The sequence below is a fragment of the Chelonia mydas genome, chromosome 2, assembly GCF_015237465.2.
Source record: "Chelonia mydas isolate rCheMyd1 chromosome 2, rCheMyd1.pri.v2, whole genome shotgun sequence".
In the NCBI taxonomy this organism is placed as follows: Eukaryota; Metazoa; Chordata; order Testudines; family Cheloniidae; genus Chelonia; species Chelonia mydas.
This window is the reverse complement of record NC_057850.1, coordinates 258,488,490-258,512,195: the sequence shown is the minus strand read 5'-3', so window position 1 is coordinate 258,512,195 and position 23,706 is coordinate 258,488,490. Positions and strand designations below refer to the sequence as shown.

The following is a 23,706-nucleotide window of genomic DNA, read 5'->3' as shown; positions in this document are numbered from 1 at the left end:
AGTAGATATGTGGACAGAGTGGGCAACGGGCTTTGTTGCAAGGATAGGCTCCTGGGTTAGTGTTTTGGGTGTGTGGTTGCTGGTGAGTATTTGCTTCAGGTTGGGGGGCTGTCTGTAAGCAAGGACTGGCCTGTCTCCCAAGATCTGTGAGAGTGATGGGTCGTCCTTCAGGATAGATTGTAGATCTTTGATGATGCGCTGGAGAGGTTTAATTGATGGAGTCAAGGGGCGGTTTAAGATGGGAGCAGCTACAGTATGTTTGTATTGTGAGCAGAAAGCTCCAGAAAAGACTGAGAGATTAAGGGGAGAATAAAAGAGGGGATGAGAGTGGCACAAGGGAGACCAGGATATGTGATGATGGGGTCACTCACTGCGGGAAGTGGACGTGTTAGAGGAGGAGAGCAGATGAGAAACTTCTGTGACAGGGAACAAGGAGGAGAGAGTTTCTTTCTGTGTATGTTGAGTCCCTTTTATCTACAATGGTCCTCAGAATCTCTCCCATCCTCAGAAACCCCCACTCTGATGACTCTTCCTTTCTGTCTCCTGCTCTTTTTAGCACACTTTCTCACTTCCCCGGGAATTTTTCAATCTACCCTGGAAGATGGCATGGTGCCCCCTGGTGGCACATTGGCAGGCATCTCAGCTTCCAAGCTCGAAAACTAATGTTAAAGGTGACCTGAAGAAGGAGGCAGGAACATTGGATTTGTGGTATTTTTTTCTACTTTATGATGAAAGTCCAAAAGGTTTTCTCCTTTTTTATCAAAAGTGTCAAGTTTTTGCCTTTCCTGATTTTGCTGGAGGATTTATTGGAAGTCTCAGAAATGAAGTTTATGAGCTTTGTCAGCCCTTCACTGGAGGCAGATGGGATGCTGAATCATAAACACACAGGTAAAAATATATCTTTGTTAATCTTTGTTAATATTTGAATTAAATAGGAGTTATACAAACAAAAGCAAAGAGTTTGAAAATGACTGAATACAAACCAATGTTCTTCTCAGTTAATCAGCTGTATTTATGTTGTATCTCTGATGTCACAGTACTACTAGTTCTTCATAGAATCTTCCAGGAAAAACAGGGTAGACAGGACCAAAATTTCAAATGTAAAAAACCAGAAAGGAAAACCCCTTTAAAAATAACTTCAGGCCTTCTTTAGCCATCATAAAGAAGTGGAAAAGGCTGCACACTCCATTTTTTCCCCTTTGAATGTCACTTTTAAAGAAAGGTTTCAGAGTAACAGCCGTATTAGTCTGTATTCGCAAAAAGAAAAGGAGGACTTGTGGCACCTTAGAGACTAACCAATTTATTTGAGCATAAGCTTTCGTGAGCTACAGCTCACTTCATCGGATGCGTGTTTGCTTTGCCTATAGAAAAGAGCTGGCTCTGGTGACACCAAAGGGACATTGCCAGAGGTTATGCCATGGTCAGAGGAAAGAACAGTGTGAGTAATAGAGACACTGGCAGAAGCAGGCAGAAGCAGGGTCACTGACAATGGCATTGCACTATTTTCTCTCTAAGTAGTGCAGCTTCCTCTTCCCCATCTGCTGTCACACAGAGAGACCCACGTGGTTGGAAATTCTGTTGTGTCTTGTTCCCACATTGCTTCAGTGAACTTCAGCACCTGGCAAGCAGGCTCCCTTCCTTTATTCCCTCCAGCTGCTTCTTTCTCATGTCACAGTGCTGCTCAAGTATTAAATTTATTGAATTTATCCCCACAACATGAGCTGAGTTAAAGTGTTAATTTGCCTGTTTCTTTTCTTATCCTCAGCACTTGCTATCCAACCTGTTCTGAACTGGTCCCTTGTTAAAATTTCTTAGCCTCACAGCACCCATAACCTCCTATGGCTTTAATGTGGCTTTACATAGCAGCTGGAGGACTGATCAGCAATGACAGAGTAGTAACACTACTGTGCTAATAAACGATGGTCACATAAACACCACCTTATACTGGAAACCTACTGACCACTATACTTACCTACATGCCTCCAGCTTCCATCCAGGACACACCACATGATCCATTGTCTACAGCCAATCTCTAAGATACAACCGCATTTGATCCAACCCCTCAGACAGAGACAAACACCTACAAGATCTCTATCAAGCATTCTTAAAACTACAGTACTCACCTGCTGAAGTGAAAAAACAGATTGACAGAGCCAGAAGAGTACCCAGAAATCATCTACTACAGGACAGGCCCAACAAAGAAAATAACAGAATGCCACTAGCCATCACCTTCAGCCCCCAACTAAAATCTCGCCAGTGCATCATCAAAGATTTACAACCTATCCTGAAAAATGATCCCTCACTCTCACAGATCTTGGGAGACAGACCAGTCCTCGCTTACGGACAGCCCCCCAAACCTGAAGCAAATACTCACCAGCAACCACACATCACATAATAAAAACAATAACGCAGAAACCTATCTTTGCAACAAAACCCAGTGCCAACTCTGTCCACATATTTATTCAAGTGACACCATCATAGGACCTAATCACATTAGCCACGCCATCAGGGGCTTGTTCACTTGCACATCTACCGATGTGATATATGCCATCATGTGCCAGCAATGCCCCTCTGCCATGTACATTGGCCAAACCGGACAGTCTCTATGCCAAAGAATAAATGGACACAAGTCTGACATCAGGAATCATAACATTCAAAAACCGGTAGGAGAACACTTCAACCTCTCTGGCCAGTCAGTAAAAGATTTAAGGGTGGCAATTTTGCAACAGAAAAGCTTCAAAAACAGACTCCAACAAGAAACTGCTGAGCTTGAATTAATATGCAAACTAGATACCATTAACTTGGGTTTGAATAGAGACTGGGAGTGGCTGGGTCATTACACATATTGAATCTATTTCCTTAAGTTAAGTATCCTCACACCTTCTTGTCAACTGTCTAAATGGGCCATCTTGATTATCACTACAAAAGTTTTTTTCTCCTGCTGATAATAGCTCATCTTAACTAATTAGCCTCTCACAATTTGTATGGTAACTTCCAACTTATCTGTATGTATATATATATATATCTTATTATATGTTCCATTCTACCCAGCAGACGAAGTGGGCTGTAGCCCATGAAAGCTCATGCTCTAATAAATTTGTTAGTCTCTAAGGTGCCACAAGTCCTCCTGTTCTTTTTGAGTTATCTAGTATGAGAAAACCCCTGTATTTGGGATGTGAAGGGGTCTGCTCTGTTTGCAATGACATATTTTTGATTTGTTAATATCCTAGGAGACTGGAATATGTCAGTCAGGCATCTCAATTCCCTGAGCTGGGAAATCCAGGGAGGTAGTCTAGGTAATCTACATATGTCTGCTTAGCCCTCCTACATGTACAAGACATGAAGGAAACCCACGCTTTTAGTTCAGATTCCCTGCCACACTCTTGGGAATTATAATGAAAGCCATGAGATCAAACTGCTTAGTACTGTCATGCATTGCCTTTATTCATTGCTTTGTTTTCAAGATAGCAACTTGATTATATGCCGCATCATGACATGATGATTATATGCCGCACCTATGGATTCCGTATGCCTCCACTTTTGATACTTATAAGGTTTGATGGGTTGTAAGTATAACAAATAAGCTGGAAGTGGAAGGAGGGCTTGGGGCAACCATTTTAATAGTTGTATTTTCATTGGTTTAGCACAGCGACAAACCCCAAAATGTGAGGAGGGAATCTATTAAGAAAGGCAATAGGTACAATAGTGCTCTCCAGAGCGGGGTGGCACCTGGGACTCTGTAGGGACAAGGATGCCTCATGATAGCTGGGATTAGTCCTGAAGAAGGGTCCTGGCAAGAGGAAGAAGGGAGCGGAGATGGGAGGCAGAAATGGAAACATTTACTAGCACACCCAGACTTTGTAAAGCTCAATTTGGAGTGACCTGTGCTGGGCCCTCTTCAGCTCTGTCCTGAGTTATGAACCCACCATGTTGTTATTCTTATTGCCGTGCAGCTAGAGGCCTCACCCAGTTACTGGGGGCTGTGACAGGAATTGTCACCCCACGCGGGGGGGTGGTTGCTGGTGGTCGTGAGGGGGAATTGTCACCCCACATGGGGCGGTCGCTGGGAGTCGTGAGGGGAATTGTCACCACACGCAGGGTGGTTGTGGGGGCCGTGAGGGGAACTGTCACCCACATGGGGTGGTTGTGGGGGCCGTGAGAGGAATTGTCACCCCACACGGGGGGTCGCTGGGGGCCGTGAGGGGAATTGTAACCACACGCGGGGCTCTTGTGGGGGGCCGTGAGGGGAACTGTCACCCACACGGGGGGGGGGTCGCTGGGGGCCGTGAGGGGAATTGTCACCCACACGGGGGGGTCACTGGGGGCCATGAGGGGAATTGTCACCCACACGGGGGGGGGGTCGCTGGGGGCCATGAGGGGAATTGTCACCCACACGGGGGAGGGTCGCTGGGGGCCATGAGGGGAATTGTCACCCCACACGGGGGGGTCGCTGGGGGCCATGAGGGGAATTGTCACCCACACGGGGGGGGGTCACTGGGGGCCATGAGGGGAATTGTCACCCACACGGGGGGGGGGGTCGCTGGGGGCCATGAGGGGAATTGTCACCCACACGGGGGAGGGTCGCTGGGGGCCATGAGGGGAATTGTCACCCACACGGGGGGGGTCGCTGGGGGCCATGAGGGGAATTGTCACCCACACGGGGGGGGGTCGCTGGGGGCCATGAGGGGAATTGTCACCCACACGGGGGGGTCGCTGGGGGCCATGAGGGGAATTGTCACCCACACGGGGGGGGTCGCTGGGGGCCGTGAGAGGAATTGTCACTCACACGGGGGGGGTCGCTGGGGGCCGTGAGGGGAATTGTCACCCACACGGGGGGGGGGGTCGCTGGGGGCCATGAGGGGAATTTTCACCCACACGGGGGGAGGGTCGCTGGGGGCCATGAGGGGAATTGTCACCCACACGGGGGGGTCGCTGGGGGCCGTGAGGGGAATTGTCACTCACACGGGGGGGGGGGTCGCTGGGGGCCGTGAGGGGAATTGTCACCTACACGGGGGGGGGTCGCTGGGGGCCATGAGGGGAATTGTCACCCACACGGGGGGGGGTCGCTGGGGGCCATGAGGGGAATTGTCACCCACACGGGGGGGTCGCTGGGGGCCGTGAGGGGAATTGTAACCCACACGGGGGGGTCGCTGGGGGCCGTGAGGGGAATTGTCACCCACACGGGGGGGTCGCTGCGGGCCAGGAGGGGAATTGTCACCCACACGGGGGGGTCGCTGGGGGCCGTGAGGGGAATTGTCACCCACACGGGGGGGTCGCTGGGGGCCGTGAGGGGAATTGTCACCCACACGGGGGGGTCGCTGGGGGCCGTGAGGGGAATTGTCACCCCACGTGGGGCGGTCACAGAGGCTGGGACAGCACAGCTCACAGTTCGAGAGGGCGGGGCGCGAGACAGGCGCATGCGTATTACATTCCCCAGGGTCAGGGCCACGAGCCGTCGCGCGGCTTCCGAACGGCTCTCGCGGTCCCTCGGCGGGCACCGTACGGGCTGTGGCGAAGGGAGAGGCAGAGCAGAACGCCTGGGGCAGGATGTTCGTTGAGCTGAACGAGCTGCTGAACGCCTCCCCGGAGAGGCCCGAGCAGGTGAGGAGGGGCTCGGTCCTGGCTGCCGCCCGCCACCATCCTGAAGGGATGTGGGGGACCCGATCGGGACTACGACTCCCAGGATGCACCGCTCGGTCACGGACGAGCAGCGCCTGCTGGGAGCTGTAGTCCCATCCCTGCCCCTCGGCTCAGGAAGGAGCGTTGCATGCCGGGAGCTGTAGTCTGCGTGGGGCCGCTCTGCCTGCTCGGGGAGCGTTGGGTGCTGGGAACTGTAGTCCCCGCGAGACCTGCTCTGCCCACGCGGGCCAAAGGGGGGCGTTGAGCCTGCGGGGCGCTAGCTGCCTCGAGGGGTCCCTGTGCGGGCTTGGTGGTGGCTCTGCCTCCTTCCCCAGGGCCCCTGGCCAGACAGACGGACGACCCCCAGCTCCGCCTCCCCTTGGGGCTGCAGGTCCCAGGGGTTCCCAGACTTTCCCCCCTGAGGCCCACCCGTGCAGCTGCAATAGGCTCTGTGGCCCACTGGGAGCATGCAATGGGCGTGCTGGGACCAGGGCCGGCGAGAGGCTGAAGGGGCCAGGCAGGTGCCACAGCCAGCCCCCGCCGACACCCTCTGCCTCAGTAGCCCCCCGAGTGCCTCCTGGCAGCCCTGCCCCCGTCGCCCACCCAGCACCCTAGCACGCCTCACAGGCACCCGCTGCCCAGGAACGAGGTAAGGGCTCAGGGGCAGCCAGAGCTAGGCAGAGGCAGGCGCTGGGGCCAGACCTGCCCGTTATCTTGACGGTCCAACTCATGGCTTTGTCCAGGCAGAAACAGAGCGGCACTGCTGAGCCCCGGTCCCTGGGGGGGCCACTGGACCGATACTACAGGGGGCCTGCCAGCCATGGTTTGTGGGGAATGGCCACGAATCCTCCAGCTGCCCTGGGAGCTGCTGCCTGTCAGGTTTGGCCCCTTTTCCTCACCCACCACTCGGCGGCTCCACTTTTCCCTCTGCTGCCCACTGCAAGTGCTGGGCTCCACCAGCCCTGGGTGGGGGCCGTCGCTGGCTGCCACTCTGTCAACGTACACATTTGGGGTGAGGGTTGGAGGGACCCCATGCCTCTCCCAACTCCACCCATGGCAGACCACCTGGGACTGTGTTGTGGCCCACAGTTTGGGAACCCCCGCCCCAGATGACTCTGACACCCCCTTTGGGCTGCTGGATGCCCCCCTTAGTTGTGCTGCCTCATCCCTGGGGCTGTGGGACCCCTGGCTGGCTGGATGACCCCCCTGCTTTGCTTCCCTTGGAGCTGCATCCCCCATGTGTTTCCCTGGGACTGCAGGTCCGGTCTAATCTTGCATCTTGGAAAGGCAATAAGCGGGGCCCAGTGCCCTTTCCTGTTTCTCCAGAGTTCCCCCAGCCTGTGGCATGAGGTTCTCTGAGAGGGGCTGTGACTCTTGTCCAAACCATGTTCTGAAGTGTCCCTAGCCTCTGTTTGCCAGAAGGCAGGAATGGGTAACAGGAGACGGATCACTTGCCTGTTACCTGTTCTGTTCATTCCCTCTGAAGGATTTGGCATTGACCACTGTTGGAAGAACTTAAGAACATAAGAATTGCCCTACTGGATCAGACTAAGGGTCCATCTAGCCCAGTATCCTGTCTTCTGACAGTGGCCAGTGCCAGGTACCTCAGAGGGAATGAACAGAACAGGTAATCATCAAGTGATCCATCCCTTGTCGCTCATTCACAGCTTCTGGCAAACAGAGGCTGGGGACACCATTCCTGCCTGTCCTGGCCATTAGCCATTGATGGACCTATCCTCCATGAATTTATCTAGTTCTTTTTTGAACCCTTTTATGGTCTTGGCCTTCACAACATCCTTTGGCAAGAAGTTCCACAGGTTGACTGTGTGTTGTGTGAAGAAATACTTAACATAAGAAAATAAGAATTGTCATACTGGGTCAGACCAAAGGTCCATCCAGCCCAGTATCCTGTCTACCGACAGTGGCCAATGCCAAGTGCCCCAGAAGGTAATGATCAAGTACTTCCTTTTATTTGTTTTAAACTTGCTGACTGGCCGGAATACTAGGCTGGATGGACCGTTGGTCTGACCCAACATGGCCGTTCTTATGTTCAAATTGTTTGAATATATGATGGAGCTGTCTGCGATAGTGGGCACTTGACTTATTGCCCCAGGAGGCCTCTTCCAGTCCTATGTTCTTATCACGTTCTGCTGTGCAATTCTCTTAGCCCCTGTGTCACTCCAGTTTGGAGAATTGAACATCCAGCATCCCTGTCCTTATGGTTATGAGTTGAGATATCTCCCCCTCCACTTCTCGGGATTCCCCCTTCTGCCATGCAGGGAAGACCAGGCATTACGGTTCTGATATTTCTTTGGCTACTTCCCCTCCAGCCTCCCTAATCCCTACATCGCCCTATTCCCATCAGTACAGAATGCTGCAAGATCATCTTCTTTGCTAGTTCTGAGCACATCACTACTCCCAGTAAATCATGTCAGTGGCTCCCTTTCTTTCACCAGACCCTGAGCTTGTCAGAAAATTTGCACTGGTGTAACTATTTTGATGTAGTTATATTGGTCCAAACCCCTAATGTAGACATAGTACATCCTTGCAGCTTCATTCAGTAACTTACTACATTAATGTAATCATACTTGTGCACATTTGCTTACTATACACAAGCCCTAAGTTTAATTTTTTTGTCTTTACTTGCAAGGCCCTTCACAACTTGCCCTTCTCTTCTTGTGTCTCACTGTATCTCCATCTCAATTTCATTTGCTCATTTATCAGCTTCTTCCACAAACCTCTCCATGCCTTCTGCCACTATTCTCCTCCAAATCCCTCAAGACCCACTTCTGCTGGGACCCTTCTAAAAAACCAACCAATTAATGATGGCCAGGTTGGGGTAGCAATGTAGATAGCTGATTTTTGCTTTATTTAGTTATAATAATACTCACAAAAATGTGTATCTGTATAATGTCTGTTCCCCTTCTCCCAATGCTTTGCATGTCATTTGCCTTTGTATGTCCCGTCACTCCTGCAAAGACTTATGCGTATGTATATCTTTATTCAAGTGAGTAGTCCCGTTATGTTACCCATATGTGTAAGTCTTTAGGATCAGGCCCGCACGTTGTAAGCTCTTTGAGGTAGTGGGGGACTGTAGTATCTTCCTGTGTGTTTACATAGTGTCTAGCACAATGGGGCCTTGATCTAGATTGGAACCTCCAGGTGCTCCTGTAACACAAATAATACATAAGGTTTTTTTTAAAAAAGTGGGGAGTGGAGCAATCCTTTTTTGACAAAAAACCTTTCAGGTTTCCATAATACACCCTAATGAACCCTCTCCTTACCTTCATTCAGGTCACTTTAACTCCCTCCCCCTCCCCCACCCCTTTAATCCCCAGTGAGACTTTGGTTTGTCTTGATTTAGGCCCCCATCCTGCAATCAGATCCTTGTGCGCAAACCCTTTGTACATGCGGGCTCCTGTTGACTTCATTTTGTCCTACTATAGGTAGAGCTGGTAGCTGCCTATAGTTAAGGTTGCCTGACACTTACCATTATAAGACTCTGTTTTCAGTTGTTTATAACTTTGCTAAACTTCTACCATTCAGGCTGAAATTGTCCATGCCAGGTGTCCGCCTGAGGCTGAATTGTTGTGGTTTATTTGGCAATAAAAGCAAAGATTTTTGAATTATAAATACTCTTTATTTGTTTCCACGCAAGGTGTGATACCTCATAGCACCTGCAAATCAACAGGCACTTTTATTAGTTCCTTACATTGAATCCTAGGCCTTAACAATCACAACTGCTTCCTAGCATACCAAATGTAATTAACCATTGTAGTCCCAAGCATAGCAAGAAATATTACTGGTTTTCATCTTCGAAGAGTTGCCTCAAGGCATCCTGATTCTTATTGCTCCACGTTGCGCCCCTCTAATAGCCCTGGTGTCTGGCTGCTCAAAAGCAGCAGCCAGGCGTTCTGCCTTGGCAGTCCACCCCTGAGTAAACTATTCGCCCTTCCCTTCACAAATATTATGCAACATACAACGTGTGGCTATAACCGTGGGAATATTTTCCTCATTCAGGTCTAACCTACCATATAGGCATTGCTAGTGTGCCTTTAATCGGCCAAATGCACATTCAAGGGTCATTCTGCACCTACTCAGCTTGTTGTTGAACTGCTCCTTACTGCTAGCTAGGTTTCCCGTGTACGGCTTCACGAGCCATGGCATTAAGGGGTACGCTGGGTCTCCCAGGATCACTATGGGCATTTCAACTTTCCCTATGGTGATCTTCTGGTCTGGAAAGAAAGTCCCTGCTTGCAGCTTTCTATACAGGCCAGTGTTCCTAAAGATATGTGCGTCATGCACCTTTCCAGACTGCCCCACGTTAATGTCAGTGAAATGCCCACAGTGATCCACAAGTGCTTGCAAAAGCATGGAGAAGTACCCCTTCCGATTGATGTACTTGGTCACAAGGTGGTCTGGTGGCCAGAATTGGAATATGCGTACCATCTATCGCAGTTAGGGAACGCCATCCACAATTTCACACATGTTGCCAAGAGTCATGGTCTTTCGCAGCAGGATGCGATTAATGGCCTTGCACACATGCGTTAACACAGTCCCAATGGTCGACTTCCGCACTCCCAACTGGTTCACAACTGAACAGTAGCAGTCTGGAGTTGCCAGTTTCCACGCTGTGATCGCCACGTGCTTCTCCACCGAGAGGGCAGCTCTTATTCTGGTGTCCTTGCACTGCAGGGCTGGAGCAAGCTCAGCACACAGTTCCAGCAAGGTGGCTTTCCACATCCGAACGTTCTGCAGCCACTGCTTGTCGCCCCAGACTTGCATAATGATGGGATCCCACCACTTTGTGCTAGTTTCCCGAGTCCAAAAGCGACATTCCACTGTGTTCAGCTCCGCCATGAATGCCAAAAGCAATCTAATGTTGCTGCTTTCCATGTCAGGACACCACGTTAAGCAACTGTGACTGCCGTTGTCTTTGTAGCTTCAAGATCAACTCCACTGCCACTCATGATGTGCTAGTGAGAGTTATCAGAACAGTGGAGAGCAGTGCAGGATCCATTCCTGCAGATAGATTTGTCAGCGAAAGTAGAAAACAAAGGACATTGAAAAATGCTGCAAACTGAAGACGGAAGCACATGGAATGCTGGGATGGAAAGCAGTGCATCATGGGGCATTAAGCCCGGACCCATGATGCGATGCAATCCCCTCCGCCTTCCCACAAGATCTAGCGGCAGAAGGGGGAGAGCTGCACTGTGGGATAGTTACCCACAGTGCACTGCTCTCATTGGTGATGCAAGTGCTGCAAGTGTGAACACACTATGCCTCCAGTGGAAGACAATGTGAAACACAACAGTGGTTTTCTTTAAGCACTTTTTTATCAGCGATTAAGCTCTCGGCAAAAAAACTCTGCCAGGGTAGACATAGCCTAAGTGTTTATTATTAGTGGGAACAGACCTGTGGCATATTGCACAGCGTACTGAAAGACAGGCTACAAAACCAGTTGTTTAATCTGTGATCTAGTTCTGTTTCCTTCATCATTGTAGTCGGGGAATTTATCTGGAACCATTCTAGCCACACCGAGTGCATGTTGCTCTGCGTCTTCCCCCGGTTAGCTCATTTCTACAGTTGTTATGTTATCAGGGCATCACAGGTCACCGACAAGAGAAATTATATGTCCATTACATGTATACAGACAGCATTTGGCCTTAGACCTTGGAGAACCGATTTGAAAGATTTCATCAAGTAAGTTGCATTGTCACTTATGAAAGCAGATACTTTTGTCAAAGTTCGCACTGTACTTTGAAATGGTTTTAATTATCACTTGAGAAATGTAGTGTAGTTAACAGCATCCAAATAAATGTAGTCGGTGAGCACTATTGTTAGCTTTCCTGTCTGTACGTCTTCAGCCTTGCCAGAAATAAAATCAAACAGAACACGCAGTACATGGTTGTCTTGTTCATCTGTGGACTCATCCGAAATGATTGCAAAAGACACATGAGTTAATTTAAGACTTTATCTCCTCAAAATGTGTAGCAAAAACCTTTGGAAGGTAGTCCTGTCGTAGCTTATTCGCACTTGGTAAGCAACCGGCATTTTCTACATTCCGTTGAATGAACTCATACAGCTTTGGGTGATCAAGTTTGTCCAATGGTATATTAGCACTTGCAAATGCATCCACAAGTTGCATTCTAGCTAAATGAGGGTCTCAGAGCTCTCTGTCATCTTCTTAGAAAGAGAAGACATTGTTTTTGGAACTTTTCGTTTACCAGCAATGCACTCTCTGCAGCCCTCTTTCTGCTTTGATGGGTTTCCAAGTCTGTGGCGCTGAACCATTTCCCGACGTGTGTGATCCAATGAAACATTGCAGCTTGTATAAAAACGTTTGTCCTCATCGGCGTGTAGAATTTGGAAGCCAAATCCGCTGCAATCCGCTGCAGTAATCATTTTTGAGGTTTTTGATTTACTTTGGACAATCATTTTATAGTAATTGCATGTGTCTTCTGGTAGGCAGGCAATTGAGATCACTACACTACAAAACCTCCCCAATGTCCATATCTACCAATCAGTGAGTTGAGCCCTGAGTATGATTTGCTGCTGTAAAGTGACAATCAAAAAATTCTGTCAAGTGCCTCACCTTTCTTTCTGTTATTATTGAAATAAGCTAATAATTGCCCCTGGAAGGGGGGGCAGTTCCCTGTACAATGTCCCCTCCCCAGGCAGCTGCAAAGGGAGGGGGATAGGAAGTGAGTGAGGAGAAGGAGGTGTGGAGCTATCTGCAGCCAGGAGAGATATCCAAGAGCAGTGCTGCAGGGAAAGAGCAAGTCCTGTCATGCCCCAGCCCTGCCTGGAGTAGCAGCTAGGAGCCCCCTGCTGGGATGCTCTCAGCAGCACAGGGAAGATTGGACACAACTCCACAAGCCTCCTGCAGCTGCAGGAACCTCAGGCTGCTGCCCAGTCCCAGAGAGCGTCCTGCAGCAGGGGGAGGCACCCGGAGGTTGGTTTGGTCGGGTTTCACGGGGAAGGGCGTATTTCACGGTCCCTGACGCATTTTTCATGCTGTGAAATTGGAAGGGCCCTACTTACCCGATCACGCCTCTAGGCAGAGTTCCTCTGGGCAGTGTCCACTGACTAACACCTTTGAGGAGTAGTGGGCGCTATCTGGGGTTCTCTGCTTGGTGTTCTCCTCTGGATCCCTAATTTTCAACCTTTGACCTTATGCCTGTTCCTGTGTTTTCATTTGTTGTCCCCTGTATTGAGTTGTGGCCTGGGTCCAATGGCTCCTCCTACTCGGTTGTGGGGGCGGGCCTAGACCTTCTTGTCCCAGTATTGGCAATTTATGCTACAGTTTGCGCGCCTCCCCCCCCCTCCAGTTTCTCACTACTGCTGCCACCAGTGGCAGACTGGTATTTAGTGTTTTACCATCATGTTGTCTAGACCTGCTCTGAGTATAGTTACACTACACACAGTGGTCAAAACTTCAGCAGCCACCTGCATCTTACTTACACTAATGTGCCTGCTGTTGCTACTAACAGGGGAGCTACACCAGGCGTAACAACAGTAGGAAATTCTGGAGGGCAAAAGGCTAGGGTAGACATAGCCACAGCATCCAGTCACTATGCTTTTGTAGTGTAGATGGGGCTACACTGACTAGAACTCCGTGGTGACAAACGTGTTTGTCCTGAGCCCAATGCCAGCAGGAACAGGGTGTTAGTTTTCCAACTGAAATCAGCCTGCTACATCTGTGCTGGGCCAGAAGAAAACCTTAAAATAAATCGCAGACAGAGCTGCACCGTGTTTGAACAATATTTCTGTACCTGGCTACAGCTTTGGACTTGGCAGGGCTGTAGCACAATCTGGGCACACTTACCACCATTTGGTCCTGTTCATATTTCAAGACCAATCCATGCTGGGAGCCAATCATAGCTCTCCTAATGTGGTAGAATTTATAGAGGTAGATGGGACCTGAGTCTCTTCCTGAATCTAAGGGTTTTGTTGCTAATTGTAAGGGACGAATCTACAGAGGCAGCTTGAGGACCAGTCTGTACTGTGTAGGACTCTTCTCTGTAACTAGTCACAAATAGTAGTGGAGACCCCCTCATAGCTGTGTGCCTCAATCAACATAGATTCTGCCGCTTCGTAGCTGTGATGGAGGGAGGGAGATCAGCATTTTAATTTTGTCACCTAGAATCATAGAAGATTAGGGCTGGAAGAGACCTCAGGAGGTCATCTAGTCAAACCCCTTGCTCAAAACAGGACCAACCGCAACTAAATCATCCCAGCCTGGGTTTTGTCAAGCCAGGCCTTAAGAACCTGTAAGGATGGAGAGTCTACCACCTCCCTAGATAACCCATTCCAGTGCTTCACCACCCTCCTAGTGAAATAGTATTTCCTAATATCCAACCTAGACCTCCCCCACGGCAACTTGAGATCATAGCTCCTTGTTCTGTCATCTGGTACCACTGAGAACAGCCGAGCTCCATCCTCTTTGGAACACCCCTTCAGGTAGTTGAAGGCTGCTATCAAATCCCCCCTCACCTCTCTCCTTTCTTTAAGGTTCTCTGCTCATTGTTTTCCAGGGGAAGCTCACATTGCTGCGTGACACCAAGACAGATGGCAGCTTCCTGGTGCACCACTTCCTCTCCTTTTATCTCAAAGGTATGTGAGAACGAGGAGCTCTGCAAAGAAGATGTGACTTGCTTGGCCCTGGTAGAATCATCCAGCTGACACATGAACTATGTCTGATGGAATAGAGCTTGGTTTTAGGGAGACTGTGCCCTCTTTTGATTAGAGCAGGACACTGGGAGTCGGACCTCTATTCCTAACTTGTCTTTGGGCTTTCTCTGTGACCTTGGACAAGTCATTTAATCTCTCTGTGGTTCAGCTTCACCATCTGCAAAATGCATAGCATACTTGGACGTAGGGATGTTGTGAAATTAAATGAATGTTGTAAAACGCTCTGGCTTGTTAGGGCTGGAAGTTGCTATATAACATAAGCTTATTCACTACCCACACATTTTGAAATGTAAAAGGAATATTATGTAACAAATATCAACAAACTTTCTGATACGTGACTGTGTTTAAAAAAGAACAAACAAGAACCCAGCCCAAATGGCAAGTTGAGTAACAGTGTCTGTCGTGCTAATGATTCACCTGCTACAGCAGAGCAGGCCTGTTTAGTTGAATTGTTTTAAATACTATTGTGAGGAGCCCTGGACTTTTCCAAACCTCTCATGGCAAAGCTGCAGTTCTGGATAAATCGGTTTGGATTGTGACGTAATGTGGCTCTCTGGAACCAGCCTTCTGAACCTGCATTGATGTTTAGCACATAGGGGCTGGTGCATCAAATGCTGTCCTCCGTTATGCCTGCGTATCCTGTTGCACTCAGTGGGGTTGCATGGGTGTCCCTGAGGGAAGTATTTTGCCAAACTTTTCCTTCATTTAAACTGAATGTAAAATATTGAGTGCTTTTGAAAGTGAAGGATGCATACAGCTGCATATTGACCTATGCACCATGCAGGCTTCCCATCCTGGGTTTCTAATGGACTTCAGTTCTGATCCTCAGCACTCCCTTATAATGTAGTTCTGTGTCCTGACCCAGCTCTGTCAGTGCACTGCATTTCTGAGCAGCAAACACCCTTTGCGGTCCTGGTATCCCTCACAGTATTCCATCCATGTGCCACAATCCTGTCCTCTTAGTCCTGAGACCCACCCAAAGCTACCATGCTTGTTCCTCTGCTTTAGCAGTGGGTGCTATAGGAACACCCAGATAGAGAAGCTTTTCCAGTGAACCTCAGTCCAGCCTTGCAACACCCCCTGTTTCAGTGCTGGGTCCCACCGCAATTCTGCCAGTGATCCTCAATCCTGATTGGTAGCACATCCGTATTGTTTGAGTATAATGTCACTGTCTGGCAGAAACTGCCCAACTGGTTGGTGGCTTTCTGACATCATTGAACATTCACTGTAGGCTAAACTGACCCAGCTCAACTCATTTTACCAAGTCACTGTCTCCAATGGGGAGAAGCAATTGCATCGAATTAATTCCATGTGCCCCAAATCTCAAAGACTGTGTTTCTGATGGATACTGGGTTTTATGTTCCTCAGACAGCCAGGGCCTTTATTTTCCAAAACCCGTATGTTTAAGAAGTCTCTTAAAGAGACTTCTTTGTTGAAACTTCTCATTTATCATTATGTCCAAGCTTGTGAATCTGTCAAGACAAGGACTAAACCATGTGCATGCCTCATGATAGCCAAATGAAAGGGTCTTTTGATACTCCAAGAGATGTTAATTCAGCAGACAAGACCATGTCTTGGTGTGGCCCATAGTCCTTATTTTAAAGACTCTCCAGTGGTAGAGAATGCTTGGAGCTCCCATGACAGCAGGGAGGGGAGACATAAGAGGCTTTCTAATTTATAGGCTTTTTTTAGCGATATTTTAATATTTTTTTTTTTACTGAACAAAGTTTTCTTTAAATGGGGGAGAGATCATCGGTTTAAAGGTTTAAAATAAACTTACATTAAATTTGAGCCAGCAACTCCATTGGGGGATGAGAGTCTTCTCCCCTTGGGCTCTTTTTGATAGGCTTTTGGTTGTCTGACTCTTCTTCATTTCAAATGCCTTGAGAGTGGGAGCTTACAACACTGAAGGGATAATGTGTCTTGTCTTATTTCCCAGCTGGCTGTAAAGTCTGTTTTGTGGCCCTGCTCCAGTCCTTCAGTCACTATAACATCATAGCACAGAAGCTGGTAAGTCTCTTGGAATATGATCATAAGTACCATTCACGCTTGAGTAGTGTGGTTACGGCTTGTAGCCTTTGGAAGCTACTGCCACTTGAGGGCAATGCCATTTCTGTTCCATGAAGGTCTGATTCTGGTCAGTAACACAACTCAGTTTTTGTCCAGTAGAAAGCAGCGGTAGACACAAACAGGATTTTCTATATATAACTTGCATGTTCATCCCCCCAGATCTGAATCTTTTACAATGCATGGGTCTGATCCCATGAAGCACTGAGCATACTCAATTCATTTTGAAATCGATGGACGTTGTGGATGTTCAGGATTGAGCCTGAATTCAGGGCTTGCTTTTCCCTCCATTGAAAATAGATATTTAGCACGTGGCTCCTGTTACAGGGTTAACTCTTTGATGTACATTGTTATCTTTTCTAAGCACGATCATTTTTGTGAGAAGGATGTTTTAAATGTGCAGGGAACTAGCAGACATTTCTCAGAGGAAAGCTTTTGATTCAACTGGGGCAGACTTAAAACACTGATTAATTCTGTTAAAAGTATAGTAAGAGACTGTATCTAAGAACCAAAGTAAGCTTAGGTGTAAGTGGGTGCAGCTCCACTGACCTCAATGGGCATTTAATATACTTACTCCTAGGTTCAATTTGGCCCTAAATACTGGGATCGAAAGTATTTTTCAGGTCTGGCAGATTGTTACCAGCTGTCCAAGGTTAGGAATCCTTGAGAACTTTGATACTGGGCTCAGTGGTCCCCATATTTGTTATATGGAGAGGGGGACAGGTAACCAAATCCACATGTGGCCAATCTCCTCTTATATATATCCCTGCAATGTGCTGCAGCTGGGTTATACCTAAGCTTAGGGCTGTGCTGAGTGAATATGGCAATGGAACGGAATGGATAACATAGCATTCTACCTACTCAGTGGTTTGTGTGTTAGGCCCAAAATAAGGCAGAGCACTGGCTGTGTATATGAAATCTGTGGAGCATCTACTTGTGGCCTTGGGAGAGCTGGCTGGTCATGTGGTAGAAACAAGGAGGAGCGTTAGCGTCTGCTACATAATATTAAAAGAAGCTAAAAATACATTAAATGCAGTTCAGGCAAGCAATTGGTGTAGTTGCTGCAGGGATGTTATGCGATTGCAAATTGGTGGGGAGATTGGACCATGAAACAATATCTTTATTAAGGCGTAGTCCGTGCGATGAAAGAGGTTCAGAATCCCTGAGATGGAGCAATCAAAGTCACTGACATGCTCCTGCAGAATGGGCTGGAAAGCCATTGTTATTGTAGAAAAAGATCAGTTCAACCATCACATCCATCCCTGAGCAGCCAGTGCAGGGTTACTCTCTGCAGTGTGTGCTTCAGGCCTAGGTAACTCAAGTATGGGATTTCTTCTTGGGGAAGCTTGGTTACACAGGTGATTGGGAGGGTGGGGGAGGAGCACTAGAAATGTCTGGAGAAACTGAACAATCTCAGAGAGATTCCAATTAGGAAGTCCTTAACATTCATTCTAAACATCATCCTTTGCTGAACTTCATCCAGTTACTTGTAGGTAAACCTTGTACCACCTAAAGACATTCCTCTGCCTCTTTGGTGTTTACATCTTGTGTGCAGTTACCGTTTTCCCCCTTAGTCAATGCTTAGCCAAACTGCATATATTTAGCTCTCTCAGTCTTCCTTCATAAATCTGAGTCCCTCCATCAACTTAATCATTTTTGTTACTCTTCCCTGAATTCCTTCCCTCACCTCTGGCAGCATTAAACGAAACTAAATCTAGCCTGGTTGGTGCAGTTTCATTAGTGCTATAACGAGGAACACTTGCTGCCTCACTGTGTAACATGATGCCTTTGTATGCAATTCAAGATTTCATGGGCTTATTTGATAGCATTCTTCTTAGTGTATGCGCAACATGCTTCAGGTGACCAGGATTCATCACCGAATTTAGTCCGCCGGTTGGATCATTAGCTTCCCTGGCTTGGGCTGGGTACTGACTGGGAGTCCGAGATGAACGCTGATCCATGCCCCCTTTGATTACATTGAAAGCCCATATCTATCTAGTCTTCTGTCTGCTGTCCCAAGTCTATGGATCTGTGTCTACATTGCTGTCAGCGGCATGAGTGCAGCACATGTAGACATACCCGAGCTAGCTTGCTTGAATAACAACAGCAATAAAGCTGTGGCAGCAGGGGCTGTTCAGACTCGCCCAGAACCCTGGGTATGTACTCAAGAGGCTAGCCCATGCTGTCATGGTTTCACTGCTGGCTAGCTAGCATGTCTACATGTGTTGCACTCACATGTCTGATTGTGGTGTAGACAGACCTTACGTTGTGATGTACCAAATTGGTTCTAGGGGATTCTTGGTTTTTAACAATGAGTTAGAACACCTTACAATTTCAGAATAACGTAATGGGATGAAGGGGCGATATTTTATAATATTTTTATGAGATTGTGCCTCAGTTTCTCCTGTATGCTGAACTATTACGCAGTGGGAGTGGAAAACATCTGTTTGCTCTCAGGGCAGGCTAAGAGAGAGAGGTGTGATTGTTGCCTAGCTGTCTGGGCCTTGGCCCCCATATCAGAGGAGCGTTTGAAAAGATGGTGGCAAATGCAGTTGCCCAGCCATTGACATCAACCAACCAACAACCCAGAGGGATTTGGATTTTCCCACCTCTCTGCAGGAAGACTGAGCAACATTCTCCACCTGGAGAACAAAGGACTGGGAAGGTGTGACATGGGGGGGCGGGGAATAAGAGCTGGCTGCTAGCAGGAGTCAGGGCTCTCACCTGGAGTATGACCAAGGAGGTCAGAGGGAGAGACAGAGCTTGAACAAAGGGGTTCACTACAGTTTGGCTGGGCTCAGGGCTAACCAGAATGGACTGTGCTTTAACCTTCAGTTCACTATGGTACCCACAGGACTTCCTATGCTGTGTTCCAGTTAATGAATAAACCCGCCTGTTTTGACAATGCTGTGTGAGTGTCACTGCAAATGCTGGGCGAGGTGCATTAATCCCTGCAGAGTGTACAAGTCTCCAGGAGTCTGTCTCAGTTGGACTCACTGAACAGAGCTCATGGGTGAAGCCGGGGTGCTGAAGGCCCAGAGTCCAGTCTAAAGAGGCCGTGAAGCTATCACAGACTGTTCCAAAGTTGGGGGCATAGCACTGATTGTGTGGAGCCGTGATATACAGTAAGATGGCGCTTCTCTAGGACCTTCCATCTTTGGCTCTCCAAGCACTTTGCGAGCATTACAGAATTGTGTTTCAAAGCCCAATGAAACAGGCAAGTATTGTGCCCATTTTATAGATGGGTAAGGTGAGGCATGGAGAGGGTAAGTGACTTCCCCAAGGTCAGCAGTAGAATTGGATATAGAACAGGCAAGTAGCAGACACGACCAATTTGGTCAACTTAATGTACCCTCTCTACATAAAAGCACATCATTGGAAACTTATTATGTCTACTTTAAGATGAGGTATGATGTGATGCTGCTACGATGGAAATGGGGATAAACAGTGACACATCAACACATTAAAATGACCATTTTGAAATAGTTGCATTTGTTTGTTAGCTTCATGGTTATGTATTATTTCAAGAAATAAAATTGGATTTCTTTGTGACTTCAGAGCAACACAACAATCTGAAGGGTGAAACAAAATCTAATAATTTGTACGGGTATCACTGAAAGGTAATAGAGCTGGGGACATTTCTAGTCAACATCATTATCATCATTTTGTTTATGGTCTCTGAGAGTGGGGGGGGGTGACCACAGTCCTCATTTCTTGGCATGTCCACAGTTGGGTGAAGCGACGATTGTTCTGACTGCAGATACAGTTTATTGTGCACCAGTCTCTACTGCTGCAGGCTCCGATAAGGCCTTGTAGAAGCTCAGATGCCACTGGGTCCTTGAAGAATCCAGGAAATAGTTCATCATCCACATTTTTCCATCCGTGTGGCAACGGTGATCCAATATCTGGTTTACCTATGTGTGAAGACATACAGTCTTTAAAAAGAAAAGGAGGACTTGTGGCACCTTAGAGACTAACGAATGTATTTGAGCGTAAGCTTTCGTGAGCTACAGCTCACTTCATCAGATGCATGTAGCTGTAGCTCACGAAAGCTTACGCTCAAATACATTCGTTAGTCTCTAAGGTGCCACAAGTCCTCCTTTTCTTTTTGCGGATACAGACTAACACGGCTGCTACTCTGAAACATACAATCTTTGTTTGCCAAGATGCTCTTTTGACATGCTCTTCAAAACTATCCTCATATGGTGGGAATTTGGCCAGTGACTGGTCCTTTTTGATGTGAGGCACAACTAATTCAGAGCTCTGTGGGTCTCCTTTTCTTTCCCGCTCTGGTCATACAGCCCTGCTACCAACTTCTTGCTGCAGAAATTGTGGCTTGTCTATCACCTTCTACCAATTTGGCAAGATCGCTGAAGTGGTAAGCTGTCTTTGTTTTGACAACATTAAACACATATTTTCCCCCCAGAACCATACAGGGATGACACAGAGTCGCATCCTGTTAATGCATGTACAGCAGAAGTCAGGAATAAGTGCATCATAAATCGCATGCTCAGGTATGAAGCAACGGCTTGTCAGCTGTGCTGGTAATGATGCCTATTTCAAACCACATGTTATGTATGTGCTATTTTTGGAAAGTACTAAACAGCAAAGACCAAAATGTCGGTATCAGGACACTAAGACCCAAAAGCCATGATGACACATACTGCATGCAGGAGGATCCTTGTATCTGCTTCCTCTTGAGTACTGGACAAATCTTGGGTTTCTTCAGCACCTCTACTCATGACAGACTTTGCTACTTCATCATTAGAAAAGCTTCCTGCAAGAAGGAAGGCATCTATTGGGTTTGCACCATATATTTACACACGAATTTTGCAAGTGACTGCTTGTTGAATGCCATGTTTAGAAACTTTTTCCATGGAGGCACAGGTTGTTCACCAATCACCTGATATTTCTTGCACCCAACCGTAGATCCTGTCCGGTGCTGACTTTCTGCAGTTTTCACAGAGTTACTGTTGCCATATCTGTCAAAGACTTAGATTACAGAATTAGCTTTGTCAAATCCTTTTAGGATCTGCCTCAACGACTCAGCAGCCAGTTCATGGAATGTGTGGAATTCGTTTCCAGACATCATTTGTGTGATAGCTGTGTATGCTCCGATTTTTGTTTGCATGGATTCTTTCCTCTTGAGCTTCCAGCTGATGCCCTCATTCAGCTTTGTCTGTTCTTATAGTTGTTCCCTCACCATGGAAAAGGGACATAGGCACAGGTCCTGTTGGGTGACTGAGAACAGTTGCCATTGAAACATCATCTCTGCATCTTGCGAAGGACGTGGCTCTGTGGAAAACAATTTCTGGACAGACAGCTCTTGTGACTATTCCTCCCTTGCCAAGCTTTAATTTGGTCATCTTGACCAAGTCACTAAATGTTCTGATACCAGATTTCTTGACTGGGCTGACGAAGCTGTGTGTCCCATCAGAATCAAGTGCACCTTTCATAAATCTCTCCGTTTGTTCTTCACCAACACCTGTTTGAGTAGAGACTCTTGCACATCTCATGTTACATGCAGTAGATATGCTGGTAAGCACCTCTGGATGTGATTTAGGATGAAATGGGTTTGTTATATTGTTGATGACATGGTTGGAAAGAGCTGTAACATGATCTTCACCCCTTTTCAGTGCAGAGGCAAGGACTTGTTTGTAGACTTTGTCTTAACTACTTCTTGTTAGGCTATTTCTTTCTCTCCTAGCCTTTACATATTCGTAATATGAAGCTGTGTATTGTCATCTCTAACGCTAATACTGACCTGTGCGTAAGTGTCACTGAATTAAAAGGCAAGTTTCTAGAATATTTCAAAGGCTACTACTGCATGTATAGGTAATTACAAATTAAAACCTTCTACTATGTAAACTAGATGCTACGTTGTATGTATAAAAGCTTGCAAATGGAGAGGAAGCATTACACTAGGAATTCATTTACATTGTATCTACCCCTGTACAGTACAAACTGTGGACACGCAAGCTACTGCTACTGGTGCACAACCTTCAGTGTGAGACTGATCTGGCCAGCAAATTTCAACTGGAAACACACAAAACTATTACAGTCACTTGTGAATACTTTGACAATTAAGGATCATAGACTCATAGAATATCAGGGTTGGAAGGAACCTCAGGAGGTCATCTAGTCCAGCCCCCTAAGTAGAATATCTGATGTGAAAACACTTCATGTTGGTATATTTCAAAACGTTGATATTTGCTGTTTTTTGCCACATGCTAAACAGCTTCTTCATTTCTGAAGAAAAAAATACTTGCCCATGCTAAACCATCCAAAATATGTTAATACATTGTGGTTTGGGAGCTCTGACCAATAAACACCACATTAAGGTGTTGATATTAACTTAAACAGTAGAAACTGGAGCTATAGTCATGTAGCAATATTTCTGGAACTATGGAAAAAATGGCTCTCTCATTTTGGGTACTATTGTTTCACCTCATCTACAGGCTTATGGCACTACTTGATAGCTCCACATCATACCCCATGTAAACATACATAAAATACGCTTTCAAGTGATATATAATGTGGGTTTGTGTATGGTGAGTACATTGAACTCCAAAAATAAGGCCCTTTTTGGAAAATTTCCACATCCCTCTTGGTTCCCAGTACACCAGTCTCTTGCAGACACACCTCAGTCCATCTAGCGGCCCAAAACTTTGGCTGGTACTTTTCAGAGGATAAGCCCGTCTCTTCTAGCATGGCTGCCTGAACCATATCATAGTCCCCTGGTCACTACCATGCAGGCCTCCTGAGCTTCCCCTGTCAAGTAGGGTGCTAGCTGTAGGGCCCAGGTTCCCTTTTCCAAACCTGCACCCATAGCTACTCTTTCAAAAGTGACCAAGAATCTGTCAGGGTCATCCGCAGGGCTTGTCTTACAGAGGCCTACCGCCTGTGTCTGGTCGTCGTACTCTGCAACAGGACTCACCACACCTTGGAGTATCTGCTGCTGTGTGGGGGTTTGTTCTTGAATAAAATCCTGCGGGCTTTTCTGTTGCTCAGCCTGCCCTGCAACAGGGATTGTCTGTCCAGGTGGTGGGTGTGCTGGAAGGCTTGCAGGGTCTTCTGCATCTCCTCCTGCTGTTCTCAAAGCCATTGCAATGTCTTCCATTGCCTCGACTGGTGAGCCTCTGCACCAGCTGCCCTGTCAGGTTCTTTGTCAGCATGAATAAGGCAGATCCTGGACAAGCCCACTCTTGTGATAGGGCACGGCCTTCTGCTCCCGTCTTCTGTAAGTGGCGCTGACACCTCTGCTCTGTAACCACCACTGTGTACTTTATTTGTGTTTGTTTTAGTTTTATCAGCCACTACCCTCTT

The 23,706-nt window shown here is 47.4% G+C and overlaps 1 protein-coding gene across 5 annotated transcripts in view; it reads left to right on the top strand.

Annotated features, from left to right (window-relative positions):
- Positions 1-5,414: 5,414 nt before the first annotated feature.
- ELP6 (elongator acetyltransferase complex subunit 6) overlaps positions 5,415-23,706 on the top strand; it is a 38,177-nt gene continuing 19,885 nt past the window's right edge. The window contains exons 1-4 of one of the 5 annotated variants that reach the window (XM_043541753.1): positions 5,448-5,601; positions 6,363-6,498; positions 14,157-14,235; positions 16,253-16,323. In XM_043541753.1, the coding sequence (XP_043397688.1) occupies positions 6,454-6,498; positions 14,157-14,235; positions 16,253-16,323 (195 nt within the window). In that variant the 5' untranslated portion in view covers positions 5,448-5,601; positions 6,363-6,453. Of the gene's footprint in view, positions 5,602-5,870; positions 6,269-6,362; positions 6,499-14,156; positions 14,236-16,252; positions 16,324-23,706 lie in introns of those variants that run through there. The other 4 variants (XM_037891334.2, XM_043541754.1, XM_043541755.1 and 1 more) reach the window with 4 other exon arrangements.